At 33.4% G+C, this 23,024-nt stretch overlaps 1 protein-coding gene across 1 annotated transcript; it reads left to right on the plus strand.

The window, feature by feature from the left end:
• Positions 1–2,700: 2,700 nt before the first annotated feature.
• Positions 2,701–23,020, plus strand: LOC149488229 (carbonic anhydrase-like). Its single transcript, XM_089695386.1, has 9 exons — positions 2,701–2,737; positions 6,308–6,355; positions 6,902–7,078; positions 14,219–14,345; positions 14,655–14,757; positions 15,131–15,243; positions 21,966–22,089; positions 22,366–22,535; positions 22,951–23,020. Exons 1-9 carry the CDS (start codon positions 2,701–2,703, stop codon positions 22,979–22,981), a joined length of 930 nt encoding a protein of 309 aa, XP_089551512.1. The 3' UTR covers positions 22,982–23,020.
• The last annotated feature ends 4 nt before the right edge of the window (positions 23,021–23,024 follow it).

Below are 23,024 nucleotides of genomic sequence, written 5' to 3' on the forward strand. Positions count from 1 at the left end.
TATTTTATCTGCCCGAATCCTTTCGACTAACCAAATTAAAATGTGTGCATGCTGCAAGCCAGATTGTTGTCATTCGATTGAATACATCCATCATTGAATAATCCCAAAGATGTGTTCCATTAATGTAACTCATCAGTGATCGGATTTTTTGCTTGAAAACACGTGTGGTGATGTCGTGCCGATCACTTGATATTTGTCCGGGAAGCAGCAGTTGAATAATTTCCATCCATTTCGGATTACAAATAAATCTGGCCGACCATAATGACGAACATATTATTATGTCATTGCATCTTGCATATATCCATATTCACTTGGGCTACCTGTGTATGTCGCCGGTAAAATAATCAATAGACCAACATTTTCTGCACCTACTTCTGTGCTAATTGCATCGCATAAATGGATGTAATTTTCAAAACGTAATTAAGCTTGTTTATAGCAATATTGTTGACGCAGTTGACGAAATCGCAACAAATAATTGTCAGAATTTCATTTTTATAGAATTTTTTTAATAATTAATCGAACTAATAAACTTCTTGGTTAGTTTCCCCACCAAAAATACCTTATTAATTTCTGAAAACACGCGTAAACACAAACATTTGAGGAATTTTTATGTATCTGCTTTTATTGCACTTTTTAATAATTGATTTTAAAATAAATACAAACAATATTTATTCACCCTTTTTAATTTTTTATTATTTTACACATACCTAATACATTTTTGAACGCATGAATGTCAAACATTATTTTCCGTATTTGACAGGATTGACAACTAATGATTGACATGTACGAAAATCAAAATTTTGGGAAAATATTTATTCGTCTAGTTTTTGTTGTTTTTATGATTTATTCTTCTATTCTGGACGGAGACAAATCCAACGAATCTAAAACCATGAAAATTGGTTCCGTAGAACTCGAGTTATAAGTGTTGGAACATACAGACTTTCTTTTATATATATAGATATAGTAGTATTGTATTTGAATTAATTACATATTTATTAACTAGATCAGCTTGCAGAGGAAGGCCCTTCTATGCCCTCTACAAAAAGGGACGGTAGACTTCCTACTTCTTACAGGAAATGGAAATTATAATTACTTTATATTTTCTAATATTTATACTTACTTCATAATTACTATTTTACCCGACTCCGAAAGAAGAAGGGTATATTCTTCGAGTGTACATGTATGTATATTTCTTTGGCACGCCCTACGGCCGACAGCCCAATCTGCTGTAGGGATTTTGACAAGGTGTCGTTGTAATCATCAGAATGGTAGTAATGACATAGGCTACATAAGTTCGTGCAACTGCTTCATAAAGCCCGTGCAGTCGGGATTATTTTTTTTTCATTTTCATAAATTCTTGTTAGTATCTAACGACATGTAACAACTGACAAACTACAATCAGTGCAAAAATGAGTGCAATCTAAAGTCTAGGTGAGACAACCGGTTCAATTCGAGTTTCCTGTGGGTTCAGATTGCCGTATTATCTTATCTCCTATAAATAACCGGATATATGAGGAACCGGAGCAATTTCAATTACTATACATGTATATGTATCGAAAATTCCAGAAATAGTTTTTCTTGGATCAAAGTTGAAGGAACAATTAAACTCTAATAAAAATCTCTAATAGCACAGACTAATAATAATATACTACGTATACAACTAATAGTGTTAAGGAACAGCGGAACCTCCTGACACAAGCATTTTATTTGCTTACACTCCTAGTGTTCCAATCACAAATTTGTTTAAGACCTCATGTAAAGGAAAGAAATAAATAAGTAATTTGAATTTGAATTTGAATTTGAAACTTTAAGACTGTAATGTTACAAAGAATACAGAAAAGGTACGCAATTATACTAACTATTGGTTAAAATTAGACCATACAAATATCGCGATAAAACTAACTACAAATTTGCTTCAATACTTCTCTTTAAGAAGTCTCATCATAGCATTCAACCAACATATATGATCATGATCAGTAAAGGTCCTTTAATTCAGTTCCCATTGGATCTAACCGGCTCCTGTCAATCTTACGCGATAACCACTGAATCGGTTAACAGTTTAAAATGGCATTAGTCATTTTTCAAAGGAAATCATAACTGGAAAATGATGATAAGATTGCTAGAACGTAGTTCTTACAGGCTTAGGTTAATCGCCATTTATTATTGTCCGATTTCTTGGCTTTAGTCTTTTCCGAACGTGAGTTAATAAGATCTTCAAAATCAAACTCAAACTTTTATTAATTATTCAATTAGATTTCTTTGAAAAGCACTTTCGAATCGTCATTGCATATTTTTAACATTTACCACCGATTCGCAGCAAAGCAGTATCTATGGAGAAGAACTGGCAAGATACTCAATAGTTTCTCTTTTAAAATCATGTCAATATTACAATTCAATTTTACATAATATGTAACTTATATCTAACTACATAATATGTCATATTAAGATCTTACTTGGAAAAATCAGGACGTAAAGCTATAGTCTGTAAGTATTACATTACATTCGAATTAATTTTAAGTATACCAAATCCGCAAACATAAATACAAAAGAATCACTGTTGTTTGTATATGTAATTTAAGAATCAAAAATACATTCCACGATATTCATATCCGATTTATTATTTAATAAACATACGAGATGTTACAATATTGTTAACATGTGAAAGGAACTCATTCGGTTATTGTGTCTCAGTGGAGGACAATGGCTAAGTTTTTAATTGTTGCCATCTTCTGCTCAGGTTAGTACTTACATTATAATAACTATTATACAAGTGTAGAGCAAGATTAGCTAAGTTGTCTCGAACGTTAAATGTAATTAACATAATCTATGAAGATTGGGAAGTCTTGAAATTAAGTTTGGAGTGTGTAGGATAAAAGCCGGATAGTTGCGCCACTTTTCAAAAAAGCTATATTATGAAAAATTATGTACTTAATAAGAATAATGAAACATGTATATCAAAAGATAGGTCTTTAAACCATCATATTAGCCTATTTTATTAAACATAATTACTAAAGGTTTTGAGTAAATCCTGTTTTATTTGACCTCTCAAATGAAGGATAGTTGCCTTATCTAGCGGATAGTTGCCTATCGTAAATAATACTTCAGAGGATACTTGCCTCGTGAGGGGATAGATGCCTCACAATATTTTTTTTAAATAAAAAAACAAATTTATATCAATTCACTTAATCAGTCTTTATTATTTGTTACAACTTTGGCATTAATCATCAGAAGTGAGGGATTTCATCTTTCCACATCGCATGCAATACAGTTTCATCCATATTAAATATTCCATCTGGTTTAACCAGCAATTCATTCTCAGTTAAGACAGTAGGTAATAAGTAGATCAAAACATTTGGAAACGTCTTCTTGTTGAGACCCCTCGCTCTTTCAATTGATAAACCCTCAGCTTGCCTCAAAACTATTTCGGGATTTCTTTTCAGAAAGCTTTTTAACCATTGTGGCCCAGCCGTTATGCTTTAACCCCAAATTTTCGGCAAACTGGTAAGCTAGCTGACGAATTGTATTTCTTTCAGGAGGAAATCCTGCGTCTCCGAGCTTTAGTATATGAGTCACTAGTCTTTTTTCATTTTCAAAATCAAGGACAGGGTATTTTCCTGGAAGTTAAATAAAAAATTAGCGAAATGAATATTGTACCGGCACGGAGATGCCTTATTAGCAATAAAAACGCAATAATATTAATATTTGCTAGTGAAAGAATTTGTAGTTGCGGATAGTTGCCCCGAGAGCAACTATCCGCACAAGTTTCTAAGGCGACTATCCTTTTTGATACGGATACTTGCCCTTTTTATTTGCGAAATAAATCAACAATATTTTGCAATAAAATGTAATTAACAGTATAATTTAAAGTCTAATGCACGCAAAGAAACATAAACTATATTGAAATCACAATTAGTAACAAAAATATTCAATACAAATAACTTACCAATATAGTTTCAACGCCTATCGAAGTTTCACCGCGGAACAATTTCGCTCGCAAAGATGAAACGCGTGATTCTACACAAACGATTGACGTGGCACTGAGGTCTGCGGGAGGGGTACTTACAACTATAGTAAAGCGTTATTGCCACTAATGTCCGTAACATAGTGTATTCGAAACTGCGGCAAGTATCCCACTGGCGCAACTATCCGGCTTTTACCCTACAGTAAAAGCTCTTTATTCGCGAGTAATAAGGTTCCGTAAATGTGCCGCGAGTAGACAAACCGTGAATTTGGAATGGTAATTTATATATGTATGGGGTTATAGGGGATACTTCATAGGTGACGAAATAAAAAAAAACAAAAATACATTAAGAAATGAGTTTAATTGAAATTTTTTAACCATACATATTTATTAATTACCATTAAATTAGGTATTATCTTCAGGTTTAGGCAATGGCTTGGTACTTTTTACTTGTTTTTCATTTTTATTTAGGTAAATACATACATATAATGCACCGATTCGATCCATGAATAAAGAATTTTAGGCCGTGAATATAGGAATTAGGTAACATTTTTTCCATCCACGAATAGTAAAACCGCGAATAAGGAGCTTTTACTGTACCTATAAGCTTTTTACTGATCCTGTAGAGCCTGATCCTGAAATCTACACACTACAGCGCTACATGATTGTAATAAAATTTTGTGTAGGTATATTTTATATTAGAAAGTATTTATCGATACAGTAATCATTTAAATCAATAGTAATAGCATAATTAATTATAACTACGGATAATGTCGCTTTAGTAGTTACTCATCATTTGTTATCACTTATCAGTAAGAACGGGGTAATAACTTAGATACAAAGTTTAAACCTTTTTTTTTTTTTTTTTTTTTTTTTTTATAGTGGGGAAATCTTCTTAGATACCCCCGGCTCCCGGGGATGGAGCCGTGGTTATGTCGGATTCCTACCGACTAAAACCCCACTCTGTTCCATCGCGCTGCTTTGGACGGAACTGCGGGAACGGTTACGACTCTACCGCGTGTCCCGCCCAGCAGATGCCCGTTTCCAGGCCCACCACTAGAACCCCCCCTCGCTGGTGGCTGCTGGAACGAAGGCTTACGCCACCAACGCGCAGACAATGGATTTTTCCCCGCTCCATCATCCGCGTTCCCCCGAACCCCCGACCTCATCACCGTCCGGCCGGAGGGTGCACGCCGGAAGGTCCTCCGATGTGTGAAATACACGTCGGGGGACCCTCCGGCGCACTTTTATAGAGATTACCTCGCAGCCCCCACCTCACCAGAGGTGGCGGCCCTCGGTCCGGCCCCACGGACCGGATTACGAGTTGGCAGACGGCCGTTTTACAGCGGCCGCCGCCCCACACCTCTCTGCAGGAGTCTCCGCGCGTCATCACAATGACGCGTCGGGATCCCGCCCTCCGCTGCACGGCGTGGCTTGCTAAACCAGCGAGCCCGCCGCGCCGCGACCTCTGGCCGCCATCCACCGCCGCATAAAAGCTGGCTCCTCTCTGGCCCACAAACAGGACCTCTGCCGTCGGGTCAATCGAGGCTTTCCAACCCCAACTGCCGTTCAGCGCCACCTTTGCCTGGTGGACACGGGGTCCGCCAAGCCACGACCTCTGGTCGCCATCCCACGCCGCACACAGCGGCCGCTGGGCCACACCTAGCCCTGGCCGTCGGGCCGGTCGAATCTCCCCGACTCTAAACCAGCCGTTCAGCCCCTCGCTGGTCCAATTTCGCTTCACTCAGAGGGCCATAACTCTGAGCTACTGAGCCCCTCCGCCGCGACAAGGCCTGGACCGTTGGGGGGTACAAAGTTTAAACCTGCTTTCTGCCCATGACTTTCTTTTGAGGCTTAATTTTCATGAAGCCTGCATATACTAAGGCAACCACTGAAAAATCAGTGTATTGCACTGAGTGGCAAGCCTATTGTGGCATACATATACCTATATAAGTTATATTTAAGTTTCTTGTTTCATTTTATTTGTATCTTTTTATGTATCCATAATAAAATTATTTCATTTCATTTCATATTTAGATTGTTACTTAATTATGTTATTAATTTCAGTTTAATGTTTAACATGAAAATATAGTAACGGGCTTACGGGAATGACATCATAATATTTTTACGAATTGTTGTTGTTGTTGTTTTTGAAATAATTTATTTATTTAATTTTAAATTTCACACTAAAAACCCTTTTATCGATTTTAATTAAAAGCCCCCGTAATAATCCTCCCATCTATCATAATTATGATTAACATCAACTGCATTAAGTTGATTTCCTAGAAATTCCTTAACAAAATATTAATACCTATATCTACTTAGGTATGTTTGGTTTGATTATAGATTTAGCTGGATCTGTCTCTATTTATGGGCCAGTGTGGACTTACGATGGTGAGTTCTTTGATGCGACATTAAGTTTATAATAACCGAAAGAATTTTTCAAATCGGACCAGTAGTTTCTGAGGATAGCGCGTTCAAACAAACAAACATAAACACACATTAGCTTTATTATATTAGTTTTAGTATAGATTTCTCTGAAAAACCGCATAGGTTAGAAAAACAGGTGTTAACAACCAAGCATGAAATAATTAATTATTAAATCAGTTCAGAAAAGGCGCAAGGGGCTATTGAACCAACAAACAAACTTTTCAGCTTGATATTGTTATGTATTTTCTCATATTTAAAGTTTATTTTATATTTTTTGATGGTATATGAGATTATCGATAATCTGGATTAGCATAAGTAAGGCATACCTTAATATTTTCGGATGCCTACAAAGTCAACGTAACATATTAGGTATCACTAAAAACTGCTCATTAATTTAGAAGCTAATTTTACAAACACTAGGAAAAACGTCTTAAACTAAAATCTGCCATTACAAAGTATTTATAGACACAGTATCTAATCATTTAAATCCTTTACTGTTAAAAATTACAGATGAAAGTTCATGGCCCGGTGCCTTTTGTAAGAAAGGAGTGAAAAGACAATCCCCTATAGATATACGGACAAATGAAGTGATCCGTGACTTCGAGAAACAGTTCATTAAGTATGGAGATCTGAATTTCACAGGATATGAGTCTGTTTTGATGACGGGGATCAATAATGGTCATACTAGTAAGTAATAAATGAAAATAATTATAAAATACTAGCGGTCCGCCCCGGCTTCGCTTATATAATATATATAAAGGAATATATATAGATTGATAATATAGGTATTGTAACTAACTGTTGTCCGCAGTTTCCCCCGCTTGGTTACAATTAATTTTCATGGTACAAACTTTCATTTCCTTTCTTTTTCCTTGGAGAAAGATATTGCTCGTAAAAAGGAAATTACTTTAAATAAAGTTCTCGTTCTGGTGTTAAAATATGAATAGGAATACTCCTCGCCGTCCACCAAAGTTTCAACGTCTTTACAAACATAATTCTATTATTCAACTAGCTGTTGCCCGCGACTTCGTCCGCGATTACGTCGTTTTAGGTCATTCGTCGTTTAAAAAAAATACGTGACACTTTATTTTTGAATGTTCTTAATTGTCTCTTATAAAATTTAACTACATTAAAATTGAACACTCTGAAAATCTTAAAATCGGAGAAAATTGAAAATCTGAGGAAAACATGAAGGAATGTGATTTAAATTCTACATTACTTAGTATTTCAAATAATAATCTAAATTAAATGTAGATTAACAGTTTGAGCCACAGAACAGTAAAGTAGATAGAAGTGTGATGTGGGCGTGGCCCACGTGTCACTTGTAAGGTAAGATCACCTAACTTGCTCTCAGTTGTGCGCAGAAAAATATTCGAGTCGGTTGTCAGCTGTCAAACCTTTTTTCCGTATTTATTCATTAATTAGGACGTGTTGTTCGGTATTAGAGTGCAAAAATGATAGCAGACGAAATAATATCAGCAATGGAGGCATTTTATACCATCGGTAAGTCTTATTTTTATTTATTTTACATATAATATTTTATGTTATATCTTCGCTTGTAATTTGTCAAAATTGTATACAAATATCTAGTCAAAATGAACCTTAATCCGTAAGAAATTAGTACTATTATAGATTGAACAGCAAACAAGAATTTCTGGAATATTATTGCAATAAACAAACGAATGTCGCTTTAGTGATGCTTGTGGCGTATATCGACAGTATCGATACTTTAGAAAAGACAAACATTATAAATATTAAATTTGATTTTATTTTTCCTTAGCTTTCATTTGTCCAATTTTATTTACAGATTTCCCAAAGAGGCTAATTTAAAAGAGAAATGGATAAATGCAACGTGACGAGTTAACTGAATGCCGAACAGCACTAAGCAGTCTAACAAAGGCCACCGATACAGCAAACCTACGGCAGTTCCAAGATTTAAAATAATGCATATTTTCTGTTTGTATTTTGTAAATATAGATTAATACTATTCTATTCCGTTTTTTATTTAATAATAATAATATAAAAAGACGTACTTAGTAGTAATAAACATACTCCAAAATGTGACACATTATACTATACTCGTATAATAGAAAGAAAAAAAAATACACAAAAAATATTTATTTGTGCATTATCGATATCTCGATATCGATAACAAGGCTGACATCCCTCAGGGCATAGCATCAGATAAATATCAAGTTAATGTCATTAATGTTGAGTGACACAAATTTCAACCTTATCTCTATGTGTTGAGGTTCAAAGTTATATCTATTGAAAACTAACGCCCTCTGTTGTGGAGTAGCTGAATGTTTTTCGAATTTGGAATTTCTGTGCAATGAGAAACAAAACAGCTAATATACCTAGAGATGTTATACTAAAATAAACCGTAACATGGTGCGTTAGGGTACATATTGAAATGCTGAATTTATAACCTAAGTCAGTTTTTACTCAAATTAAGCAGTCCAATCAAAGGCATAGTTTACTTGTAGTGTACTGTATAACTATCGGTTTAAATGTGTGGGTTTGGCGACACTGGTTTTCATACTAATTATGACATTAAAGCACTTCTATTTGTTTTTATTGTTCTGTGGTTTGAGCGCACCGTTATAGAATATGTACCTAAGTATTAAATTACGTTAGTTTACATAGTAACAAAACAAAAACACGATGACTTTCTTTCGCGCTCGGTACCACAAACTAAGCATGTTAATGGTACGTGGCCCGCGTCACTTGACCCCCCGCGAGTTCCCCTCCTTTGCTATGCGAAAATACATTCGTCGCCCTGCTGTAGGAAAAATTGTAATACTGTGGCCTGGGCGTTATACACGCCCAGGGAGTTCCTGAGTGCCGATAGACATTTATAACAATCTTATATTAATATCACCATCTTGAGGAAAAGCTTCTAATGTCGATTTAAAACTGCATACATACGAATTAACCTGATGAAACATGTTCTAAAATTGTGAAATGAGTTCAGTTTTAAATTCGAGAAATATTGATAATTCTTGTATTCGACTATTCGTTGTAGTCGAATACAAAATATATTTAAAGAAACTTAGGTTGGCCTTCAGGCAAAAGGGATCCTATCAAATGGTAAACTTGACCTTGTATCTTAAAAGTAAGCATGAAAGGACCTTCTGATAATTGTTGAGCACCAAAGGATCATTTGAAACGCACTACTATAAGAGCGAATATTGTCTAAGAACTGTTTAGATTGCACGTCATGTTCCTCTAAAAGTAGTGATTTCAAAGGTTCCGGTGTATCTTCAAACGAAAGCCGACTCCTTACTCCACTTTAAAGCATTACAAAAATAACATACTACGTTAATATCGCCTATACAGAAGATGATCTGTAATCAATTGTGAGGTTATAAGAAAACCCACTTTTATATTTGTCGGACCCCACCACCGAATTCGTAGATTGATCTTCTATGTTTACCTCTAAGTCATTAAGACTATGCGAAATCTGTCTGCAGTAAGAGGGGCCTCTCGCTATTCGTCCGTTTCCAGAGACCGAATAGTTTCAATTCTTAATCTTTCATTAAACAAACTTAATAATCGTTTTTGTCTCAATTAATTGTAATATTCGCGTCCCTACTCTAGTCATTGCTTATGCTCATGTTCATCTTCAAGAGATCGAATAATATTATGGTGCACCCTATCATTTGTCAAACGGTCTTCATATTGAGTAAAAGTTTCAGATTCTCGAGATAAAATGTGACGGCCGTGATCAGCTGTGAGACGTTATACCCTCTCAGTGAAGGTTTCGGTCTCACGGGATAGTACATGCCGTTCGCGGTCAGCTGTGAGCCGCAATTCTCGTTGTGAAGCGGTTTCAGGTTCTCGGCATAACACGTGTTGTTTTCGGCCTAGAGTATACCTCTAACGATTCTTGAGAACTCTTATTTCTCATTTTCTTAGCTTTGCTCGAATTTCGAGATAAAGATTTTTTAGGTGGCACTGATGCATGAAAATAAAAATTGAGTTAAAACGGACTGAGAGTGTTATAGACAAATATAATCAGAAAGCTTCGAACTCCTAAGCTATCGGAAGTTACACGTGTTATTGTGAGTCAACCATAAAAGATAGACATTTATGATGTCGGGAGATATTTTTTATATAATAAGGAGAACATTTCTTTCTGAATACATGATTTCTGTGTAGCTTTAACCATTAAGGTTGCACACGCGACGAAAGCTTAAAAATGGAGTTACTGCTCTGCTCAGGAATATGAAAAATAATTGTACCAAGTTTCGTTTAAATCCGTCGAGTAGTTTTTGTTTCTATACCGGTTATACGGACAAAAATTTTACTGTTTGCTTCTTTGGCATCAGTGTCGATCCCTAATCACCCCGTGATAGTTATTTAGGAAATATACTTATTTCATGTACAGATTTAATATACCTAAGTATACATAATATATTTAGATTCCAATTTCCATGTAACGTTAAATTCGACTATACAATAACTAACAGACAACGCAGGTTACTCTCGTTTCCGTAAGTTGAGGCGGCTACATATTCGGTCCTCATAACATCACTTTTAGTGAACGAAACGACAGCGCGGTTTAATTCGATGCCAACACCATCAGAAAAAAGGAAATATTTTTAATTGTGAAAAAATATTATGATTTACACTATTTTAATATAAAATATATGGCTGTGAGTGTGTAAAAATAAATCCAGCTAGTTTCACATCACACTTATGTTTATAATTAGCTATACGACATGAAAATATACATATTAATTACCAAGCAATAATCATACAGGTAAATACTGAACAAAAGTATTAACAGTCAAAGTTTATTTTTACTAACATTTAACAACACCCATGTAAATGATGAAGAAATGATAATTATCAACGAACTAACCTTTTCTATAATACTTAACACAGCACATTTTTTAAATTATCTTGCTCAACTCTGCTCAAAAATTTGAGGGTTTTGTTGGAACTGTAATGTGTCAAAACTATGATATATCTAAACTACGATACAACTTGCATGCGGAAATGCTCATTACAATCAGTGAATTTAAAGAATAACTAACAACAACTATTCAATTTTATTGAGCTGATGAATATCTTTTGCCTGGAAGAGATCACCGCCGCCTAATAAATATACTGTGTTTTCTTATAAAATCGTAACATAATTTCTTTTATCTACTAAATTTTAATAAATAAGTTCTTTTTGTTATTTTTATCTAAAAATGATCTTGAGCTTATATTAGGCAAAAGTATACATTAACTTTTTATAATTTCAGGACCGCACCTTAAATGGGGTGCTCGGAAAATATGCCTACGGATTATTAATAGAGAAATGATACCTACGTAACAAAGTTATGTTGGTTCCATTTTATTTATAAAATATAATGAAAATGGGCAAATATAAAACATATTATGTAAAATGATTAAAAATAAATAAATGAAGCAACTACGATTCAAAGAAAACATCTTTTTCAGTGTGAAAATGCTCTAAGCAATCCTGGATGATGAGTAGGTATAATATCATGTACTCTCATCCCAGTACGGTCGGTACCTCGATAGCCATAACGATAAATATTATAATCAGATAACAGCAAAGTCAGAATAAAAATCATAACTTGTACAGTTGTGAGTGCAAAATTTATGTTTCATTTGGCAATAACATTTTTTTCGGTACTAAAACGTAGTAGTTTGATATGTGGTTGGCTGCCCCTCCTCTCCTTCCTGAAAAATATCCTCCAAAATTACCCGAGATACTTCCAATGATTGAACCATACGTTGGACATTAACTTCAGTCAAAAATTGACGAAGCGGATGATTACTAATTTCCACTTAATCCTTGCTGCCACTATCTTCATCATCAAATCATCAATTTTCAAGTGTTGTTGTAAAATTGTCAGCAGAAATAGTCTTCCAAAGGCGATATAATTTTATGAACATTGAATCTGTAAATAAAAAATCAAACGTTAATAATTGTAAATCAATAAAAAAAGCTACTTACATATAAAATTTTATCAACAAACTACTGTTCCCAACGCACCTCAAAATCTTGTAAAAGTCAAAAAGAATTCATCATTTTATTATTTCATTCTAAAAGTGTAATATAAAACCATTATAAAACCAATAAAAAACATGAATTGCTATCATTATAAAAATAAATACCTATAAAAGTAACAACTTACCTTTTGTGGGAACGCATGGTGAAAATTCACAAAACACGAAGATTGAATTTGATATTTTTGGTTTTATGACATTTATTTTAATTTTATTTATTTATTTATTCAAATGCTTTATAAATATAAATTTATAAATAATAAATTTATAAAGAATAGAAACATTCGATCACGAAATTATGTGGGTTCGAGTCCCGCTTCGTGATCGAATTTTTTCTATTCTTTATAAATTTATAAAACACGAAGATTAAAAATGTAACCAATGAACACAATCAATATTAGATTAATTGTAATGGTTTATTGCTCTGAGATTGTAATGGTGTCTAGTTTGACTTAAAATAATAAACATCTACCCTCACTTTTAAAAATGTAGTATATTCACACGAAATATAAGCGCACCTTATAGGGAAGGGAAGATATGGGTTAAAGAGTTAAATAAATAACATGATTATATTTAAATTATTAATTTTCAACAGTTGTTCAGTAGTGATAACATGTAAATTGATTTGATTTTTACGAAATCTCATAGATGGCGCTGTTTCAAATTTGTCTTTATACTACTAAATTCATTAAACTGTTTCTCTGCCCAAATTACGTAAATGACATAGTTTTTATTTTGTAAAGCTAGATAATAGCATGGCTTACTCGAAACCAACATTTAAACATGAGTCTTTAGATTGTACGCTGTCGTAGTACACGGAATATGTAAGAAAAATAAAGGTTCACAGCTCCTCCCGCGAAGGTGATATCATGATAATATGTTTAAACTATCCTCACCCGACCTCTTAGGAATATTCATGCAAAATTTGAAGTAAATCTATGCAGTACTTTCTGAGATTAGCCCGGAAATACATACAGACAAACAGACAAACAGACAAACCGACAAACAGACAAAAATTCTAAAAACTATATTTTTGGCTTCTATATCGATTATAGATCATGGATCAAGTATTCTTTTAAAAAAATATTCAATGTACAGTTTTGACTTTCCTACGATTTTATTATATGTATAGATGTTCACGATGCTTTCACAATGAAGCTTTTAAGTTGAAATAAACTTGACGTTGAAATAAATAACTTGATAGTATTTCAATGCAATTTATGAATATAATAAATATAAATAAAAATTGAAAAGCATCATATTATAATAGCAATGGCCTAAAACCGAGAATCTCTGGGTTGACCTAAATGATGTTAAGCCTTGCCTAGCTTTCCTCTATAAATAATTCGATAATTCAAAGCAAAAAGTATTTTTCAATTCGAGTACATGTTCCTGAGATTAGTGCGTTCTAACAAACACACTCGTCAGCTTTATAATACAATAATACACAAAGTATTGATTTATAACTTAGGTACCATTTGTACAGAACCTAGTAGATAACTTAACTAATTTGTCATTATATAGATATTAACAGTCCCCAAATAAATAGATTACTAGCTTTCCGCCCTCGGCTTCGAACGAATTTTCAAAGAAAAACCCGGATAGTTCCCGCTACCGTGGGATTTCCGGGATAAAATCTATCCTATGTGTTAATCTAAGTTACCCTCTATATGTGTGCCAAATTGCATTGTAATCGATTCAGTCACATCCTCACAAACTCTCGCATTTATAATATTAGTAGGATAGGAAGGAACAAGTAAAATTCAAACAAGAAAACCTAACATCAAATGTTTCCAGTCCAATTCAGCACAGACGGAGACAACTCCATGCACCCGACCCTCACGGGTGGTCCCCTCAAGCATCAGTACAGGTTGGAGCAGTTCCACTTTCACTGGCTCTCCGAACACGCGATCAATGGAGAGAAGTGAGTTACTTCTTTTAGTTTATGTGTAATATAATAACATTTTGGAGGATTCCTTCTCTAATCTATAAATCTAATTGATAATTTATTATACTTCTGTAGGAATATTTTAAGAAAAGCTGTAATTCATTCAATCATTTCATAATAATCAATTAAACAGCTTTATTATTAAAAAGAAATAATTGTGATCGTTTTAAACTTCATCTATTTGAAATAAACTTCACCCTTTTTATATTTTTTAACCCAAATATCTACATATGGAAATAATTATACATACGTAAAATTCACGGTGTTAATTTTTCGACATGACAGATTTCCAATGGAGATCCACTTCGTCCACGTCCGTTCGGACTTAAAAGTGTCAGAAGCACTCAAAAAGAGGGATGGGTTGGCTATCATCTCTGTATTTTGTAACGTAAGCAAACACATATTTTAATTTACAGTTTACAAAATTTATAGACTCACTATGTAGATTACTTATCGTGCAAAAATATCCCATCATTATAAAAGCTATTTTTATTGCATATTTTTTATAATAAAACTAGCGGTCCGCCCCGGCTTCGCCCGTGGTACATGTTTACGTTTTCTCTACATAAGAACCATCCTCGTACTTCAAGGAATATAATAAAAAAAGAATTATCGAATTCGGTTCAGCCGTTCTCGAGTTATGCGCTTACCAACACATTTTGCGATTCATTTTTATATATAAGACTTCATTACGCTGTAGATATGGACATTACGCGGAAAATTATTGCAAAATAACAACAATATGTTTTATCTAATTTTAGGTAAAAGCAGATATAACAGTAGAAGAAGAAGAACCTTCGGAAGAATTGATACAATACATTCCTCAGTTGATGAGAACAGCCGATAGGATCAGTGGCGTTCTAATTGATATCAGGTGAAGTTATTAATTAGCCCGTATTTAGCAAGAACCGTAACGTATACAGGGTGTAATCGTTAAGTGTGCACAGGCGATTTTTCCGTAAGTATTACAGATAACAAAAAACTTTAAACTGATATCGAAAGTACTTAACCTAATGAGTAAAATGGCCGTAATAATTTTTTAAAAATAAATCGAGAAATATCAAAAAAATTATCTTTAAACCCTCCCATACATTAAGTATGTAATATGAATATCCCATACACATTTAATATGAAAGATTTTAGCTTCTTTTTCTTTTTTGGTTTTCTGCTTTTATTACTTCGCAAATTTGAAGTGGCATTTTCCACGTTTTTCCGGACATTTTCACGCATTTTCCGGATATTTTCCGGGAATTTTCCGAGCATTTTCCGGGCATTCACGTGAAAATGTCCGGGAGGAGCGTGGAAAATGCCACTTCAAATTTGCGAAGTAATAAAAGCAGAAAACCAAAAAAGAAAAAGAAGCTAAAATCTTTCATATTAAATGTACCTATATGGGATATTCATATTTCATACTAAATGTATGGGAGGGTTTATAGATATTTTTTTTGATATTTCTCGATTTATTTTTAAAAATTTATTACGGTCATTTTACTCATTAGGTTAAATACTTTCGATATCAGTTTAAAGTTTTTTGTTATCTATACATATAATAAAATCGTAGGAAAGTCAAAACTGTACATTGAATATTTTTTTAAAAGAATACTTGATCCATGATCTATAATCGATATAGAAGCCAAAAATATAGTTTTTAGAATTTTTGTCTGTTTGTCGGTTTGTCTGTTTGTCTGTTTGTCTGTATGTATTTCCGGGCTAATCTCAGAAAGTACTGCATAGATTTACTTCAAATTTTGCATGAATATTCCTAAGAGGTCGGGTGAGGATAGTTTAAACATATTATCATGATATCACCTTCGCGGGAGGAGCTGTGAACCTTTATTTTTCTTACATATTCCGTGTACTACGACAGCGTACAATCTAAAGACTCATGTTTAAATGTTGGTTTCGAGTAAGCCATGCTATTATCTAGCTTTACAAAATAAAAACTATGTCATTTACGTAATTTGGGCAGAGAAACAGTTTAATGAATTTAGTAGTATAAAGACAAATTTGAAACAGCGCCATCTATGAGATTTCGTAAAAATCAAATCAATTTACATGTTATCACTACTGAACAACTGTTGAAAATTAATAATTTAAATATAATCATGTTATTTATTTAACTCTTTAACCCATATCTTCCCTTCCCTATAAGGTGCGCTTATATTTCGTGTGAATATACTACATTTTTAAAAGTGAGGGTAGATGTTTATTATTTTAAGTCAAACTAGACACCATTACAATCTCAGAGCAATAAACCATTACAATTAATCTAATATTGATTGTGTTCATTGGTTACATTTTTAATCTTCGTGTTTTATAAATTTATAAAGAATAGAAAAAATTCGATCACGAAGCGGGACTCGAACCCACATAATTTCGTGATCGAATGTTTCTATTCTTTATAAATTTATTATTTATAAATTTATATTTATAAAGCATTTGAATAAATAAATAAATAAAATTAAAATAAATGTCATAAAACCAAAAATATCAAATTCAATCTTCGTGTTTTGTGAATTTTCACCATGCGTTCCCACAAAAGGTAAGTTGTTACTTTTATAGGTATTTATTTTTATAATGATAGCAATTCATGTTTTTTATTGGTTTTATAATGGTTTTATATTACACTTTTAGAATGAAATAATAAAATGATGAATTCTTTTTGACTTTTACAAGATTTTGAGGTGCGTTGGGAACAGTAGTTTGTTGATAAAATTTTATATGTAAGTAGCTTTTTTTATTGATTTACAATTATTAACGTTTGATTTTTTATTTACAGATTCAATGTTCATAAAATTATATCGCCTTTGGAAGACTATTTCTGCTGACAATTTTACAACAACACTTGAAAATTGATGATTTGATGATGAAGATAGTGGCAGCAAGGATTAAGTGGAAATTAGTAATCATCCGCTTCGTCAATTTTTGACTGAAGTTAATGTCCAACGTATGGTTCAATCATTGGAAGTATCTCGGGTAATTTTGGAGGATATTTTTCAGGAAGGAGAGGAGGGGCAGCCAACCACATATCAAACTACTACGTTTTAGTACCGAAAAAAATGTTATTGCCAAATGAAACATAAATTTTGCACTCACAACTGTACAAGTTATGATTTTTATTCTGACTTTGCTGTTATCTGATTATAATATTTATCGTTATGGCTATCGAGGTACCGACCGTACTGGGATGAGAGTACATGATATTATACCTACTCATCATCCAGGATTGCTTAGAGCATTTTCACACTGAAAAAGATGTTTTCTTTGAATCGTAGTTGCTTCATTTATTTATTTTTAATCATTTTACATAATATGTTTTATATTTGCCCATTTTCATTATATTTTATAAATAAAATGGAACCAACATAACTTTGTTACGTAGGTATCATTTCTCTATTAATAATCCGTAGGCATATTTTCCGAGCACCCCATTTAAGGTGCGGTCCTGAAATTATAAAAAGTTAATGTATACTTTTGCCTAATATAAGCTCAAGATCATTTTTAGATAAAAATAACAAAAAGAACTTATTTATTAAAATTTAGTAGATAAAAGAAATTATGTTACGATTTTATAAGAAAACACAGTATATTTATTAGGCGGCGGTGATCTCTTCCAGGCAAAAGATATTCATCAGCTCAATAAAATTGAATAGTTGTTGTTAGTTATTCTTTAAATTCACTGATTGTAATGAGCATTTCCGCATGCAAGTTGTATCGTAGTTTAGATATATCATAGTTTTGACACATTACAGTTCCAACAAAACCCTCAAATTTTTGAGCAGAGTTGAGCAAGATAATTTAAAAAATGTGCTGTGTTAAGTATTATAGAAAAGGTTAGTTCGTTGATAATTATCATTTCTTCATCATTTACATGGGTGTTGTTAAATGTTAGTAAAAATAAACTTTGACTGTTAATACTTTTGTTCAGTATTTACCTGTATGATTATTGCTTGGTAATTAATATGTATATTTTCATGTCGTATAGCTAATTATAAACATAAGTGTGATGTGAAACTAGCTGGATTTATTTTTACACACTCACAGCCATATATTTTATATTAAAATAGTGTAAATCATAATATTTTTTCACAATTAAAAATATTTCCTTTTTTCTGATGGTGTTGGCATCGAATTAAACCGCGCTGTCGTTTCGTTCACTAAAAGTGATGTTATGAGGACCGAATATGTAGCCGCCTCAACTTACGGAAACGAGAGTAACCTGCGTTGTCTGTTAGTTATTGTATAGTCGAATTTAACGTTACATGGAAATTGGAATCTAAATATATTATGTATACTTAGGTATATTAAATCTGTACATGAAATAAGTATATTTCCTAAATAACTATCACGGGGTGATTAGGGATCGACACTGATGCCAAAGAAGCAAACAGTAAAATTTTTGTCCGTATAACCGGTATAGAAACAAAAACTACTCGACGGATTTAAACGAAACTTGGTACAATTATTTTTCATATTCCTGAGCAGAGCAGTAACTCCATTTTTAAGCTTTCGTCGCGTGTGCAACCTTAATGGTTAAAGCTACACAGAAATCATGTATTCAGAAAGAAATGTTCTCCTTATTATATAAAAAATATCTCCCGACATCATAAATGTCTATCTTTTATGGTTGACTCACAATAACACGTGTAACTTCCGATAGCTTAGGAGTTCGAAGCTTTCTGATTATATTTGTCTATAACACTCTCAGTCCGTTTTAACTCAATTTTTATTTTCATGCATCAGTGCCACCTAAAAAATCTTTATCTCGAAATTCGAGCAAAGCTAAGAAAATGAGAAATAAGAGTTCTCAAGAATCGTTAGAGGTATACTCTAGGCCGAAAACAACACGTGTTATGCCGAGAACCTGAAACCGCTTCACAACGAGAATTGCGGCTCACAGCTGACCGCGAACGGCATGTACTATCCCGTGAGACCGAAACCTTCACTGAGAGGGTATAACGTCTCACAGCTGATCACGGCCGTCACATTTTATCTCGAGAATCTGAAACTTTTACTCAATATGAAGACCGTTTGACAAATGATAGGGTGCACCATAATATTATTCGATCTCTTGAAGATGAACATGAGCATAAGCAATGACTAGAGTAGGGACGCGAATATTACAATTAATTGAGACAAAAACGATTATTAAGTTTGTTTAATGAAAGATTAAGAATTGAAACTATTCGGTCTCTGGAAACGGACGAATAGCGAGAGGCCCCTCTTACTGCAGACAGATTTCGCATAGTCTTAATGACTTAGAGGTAAACATAGAAGATCAATCTACGAATTCGGTGGTGGGGTCCGACAAATATAAAAGTGGGTTTTCTTATAACCTCACAATTGATTACAGATCATCTTCTGTATAGGCGATATTAACGTAGTATGTTATTTTTGTAATGCTTTAAAGTGGAGTAAGGAGTCGGCTTTCGTTTGAAGATACACCGGAACCTTTGAAATCACTACTTTTAGAGGAACATGACGTGCAATCTAAACAGTTCTTAGACAATATTCGCTCTTATAGTAGTGCGTTTCAAATGATCCTTTGGTGCTCAACAATTATCAGAAGGTCCTTTCATGCTTACTTTTAAGATACAAGGTCAAGTTTACCATTTGATAGGATCCCTTTTGCCTGAAGGCCAACCTAAGTTTCTTTAAATATATTTTGTATTCGACTACAACGAATAGTCGAATACAAGAATTATCAATATTTCTCGAATTTAAAACTGAACTCATTTCACAATTTTAGAACATGTTTCATCAGGTTAATTCGTATGTATGCAGTTTTAAATCGACATTAGAAGCTTTTCCTCAAGATGGTGATATTAATATAAGATTGTTATAAATGTCTATCGGCACTCAGGAACTCCCTGGGCGTGTATAACGCCCAGGCCACAGTATTACAATTTTTCCTACAGCAGGGCGACGAATGTATTTTCGCATAGCAAAGGAGGGGAACTCGCGGGGGGTCAAGTGACGCGGGCCACGTACCATTAACATGCTTAGTTTGTGGTACCGAGCGCGAAAGAAAGTCATCGTGTTTTTGTTTTGTTACTATGTAAACTAACGTAATTTAATACTTAGGTACATATTCTATAACGGTGCGCTCAAACTGTTAATCTACATTTAATTTAGATTATTATTTGAAATACTAAGTAATGTAGAATTTAAATCACATTCCTTCATGTTTTCCTCAGATTTTCAATTTTCTCCGATTTTAAGATTTTCAGAGTGTTCAATTTTAATGTAGTTAAATTTTATAAGAGACAATTAAGAACATTCAAAAATAAAGTGTCACGTATTTTTTTTAAACGACGAATGACCTAAAACGACGTAATCGCGGACGAAGTCGCGGGCAACAGCTAGTCTGTAATACTTACGGAAAAATCGCCTGTGCACACTTAACGATTACACCCTGTATACGACCATAAACGTATACGCATGTAGCATATAATTCTATAATATATCAAATATGTACAACAATTAAACATTTAAAGTACTTATAACTAATAAAAGAAGATCAAGCTCTTGACCCGTTGAAACTGAAAAAATTAAACCCTTCTAAATTCATCATAATTTAATTGGTTTAGAAATGGTTAAAAAGTTACTTAAAGCCTGATAACGGAACATATAGACGTAGACCTATTTATTTTTGGGTTAATTATTCTTATTTAGTTCATATTCATCAAAATACAAAGAAAATATTCTATTTCAAAGTTAAAGGTTTAAGCTTAAAGTAAAAAGTAAAGCGGTTAAGCGTCGGAATTGTAAAAGGACTGCATATTGGCATCAGGTTTCCTCATAAAACGTAAATGAGGAAGTTTTTAATAAAACCACTTAAACTAGAAGATTGTGTATTTTCTTTCACATGAATCTTTGCTTGGTTCGTTGATGATCGTTGTTCTAGATATAGAGATAGACTAAAAATATAAACACATTTTATAGAAAGCATATCGTTTACTGTACTATAAGGTAGTAGATACATTGAAGAAACAATTTTTAAAAATTTTTATACTTTGTCCAACTGAGAAAATAAATCATTAAGTATGCAAAATAAGTTTCCTCTAGTTAAGTAAGTAAGTAGGTTATTTCATTTTTACGAAAACTTTTTGACGCGTTAATCTGCTAAGGTTATTTACGATGTCCAGCTGATCCCCTTACAAACTTCGTTTCTACACATAACTAAACTAAACAAAGTTGCATCTTCATTTATTTTTTACAAAAAGAAGGCAAACATTAAAATGTTTCATTGCAAGCTTTTGATTGAAAGTAAGTAAGCGCAGAATTAAACATTGATTGGAGTAGACTGTAAACTTGTAGATTTGATCTTTTTTTAAGCGCTTTTATTGAATATCATATTAAACCTCAGGTAAGATAATTGGCTATTGTTAGTTAGACGTGATGAATATCGTCGATGGTTTTATGAAACTAGGTGTGCTTCGGATCTAACTGCAGACAAAACCACGGGCAATCCCTCATATTTCTGTAACTTATTACGTACCTACTATGAATCAGGCATATATTATAATATTAATATTATAGACTCGTGACTACTACCTAAACTATTAATTAATATTTAGATATGCCTAATTCCAGAAAGCTGTTAACCCCAGACAAACGTTCATACTACACGTATTTGGGCTCCCTAACATCCCCTGAATGTAACGAGGTGGTGGTGTGGATTATCTTTATGAAACCTATTCAAATTACAGATGCATTGGTAATGTTCTATGTTCTTTTAAGTTTTATTTTATTGTGTCTGAACAAAAAACATCATATCACTATAGTTAATTGGAATGGTATAGCTTCTACTGATAAAAGATGGAAGAAAAATTTTCAATATTGTTACAGTAGAGTTTTTCAGGCATAAAATAAATTCCTCCTTATAATATCGTAAGATAATTATAAGCAAATGCAAAAGTTAAAGCTAATCCTAAAAAACATCGGCGTATTCTATGTACCTGTCAAATTATTTGAATTAACACTATATTCCCAGTACCGCATATTCGGCAAAGTGGGTGTCGGCCGGCACAACTTCCGCAGCCTGCAGGTCTCCCACCACCTGGTCTTCCAGCCGCCCCCAGAGATGATCACCACGCCAAAAGCTGTGAAGGTGCTGAACAACGCGGTGCGAGTGATACGAGACTTCTTTCATAACGTTACGAGGTATTTTTATTGAAATTTTGATATCTATAGTTACTTAATATTATAAAGATGAAGAGTTTGTTTGTTTGAACGTGCTAATCTCAGGAACTACTGGTCCGATTTGAAGAATATTTCGGTGATAGATAGTTCATCAAGGAAGGCTATATAATATCATCACGCTAAGACCAACAGGAGTGGAGTGGAGTGTGGACCAACAGGAGTGGACACGCGGGTGAAACCGCGTCTGTACTGTTTAATTTCATCTGGGTTATTTTAATATGAACATCCCAAGAATATCTATAGAATTAAATGTATTCTTTCAAGATTGTTATTTTTGGAGCACAATAAAGTGTATAAAATAAAGTAAAAAAAATGTATCTAATAAAATTGCCAGGACGTCACTTTTTTTTTTAATGATACAATTCTTTTGTTTCAGTTTCGTGTCAAAAGGATTGAAAACAAGATAATAAGAGGCAGTGCATTTATTGTTAAGTTTAAAATAAAACGAAT

This window comes from Colias philodice, chromosome 5 (genome assembly GCF_061535455.1).
Source record: "Colias philodice isolate Cphi_HAF_F1 chromosome 5, ilColPhil1 Martin Lab GWU primary, whole genome shotgun sequence".
Classification (NCBI taxonomy): domain Eukaryota; kingdom Metazoa; phylum Arthropoda; class Insecta; order Lepidoptera; family Pieridae; genus Colias; species Colias philodice.

Coding starts and splice junctions, on each gene's coding strand:
- LOC149488229 (XM_089695386.1), top strand. CDS start 2,701: ATGGCTAAGTTTTTAATTGTTGCCATCTTCTGCTCAG. Junction 14,346..14,654: donor CACGCGATCAATGGAGAGAA/GTGAGTTACTTC, acceptor TCGACATGACAG/ATTTCCAATGGAGATCCACT. Junction 22,536..22,950: donor TTCTTTCATAACGTTACGAG/GTATTTTTATTG, acceptor CTTTTGTTTCAG/TTTCGTGTCAAAAGGATTGA.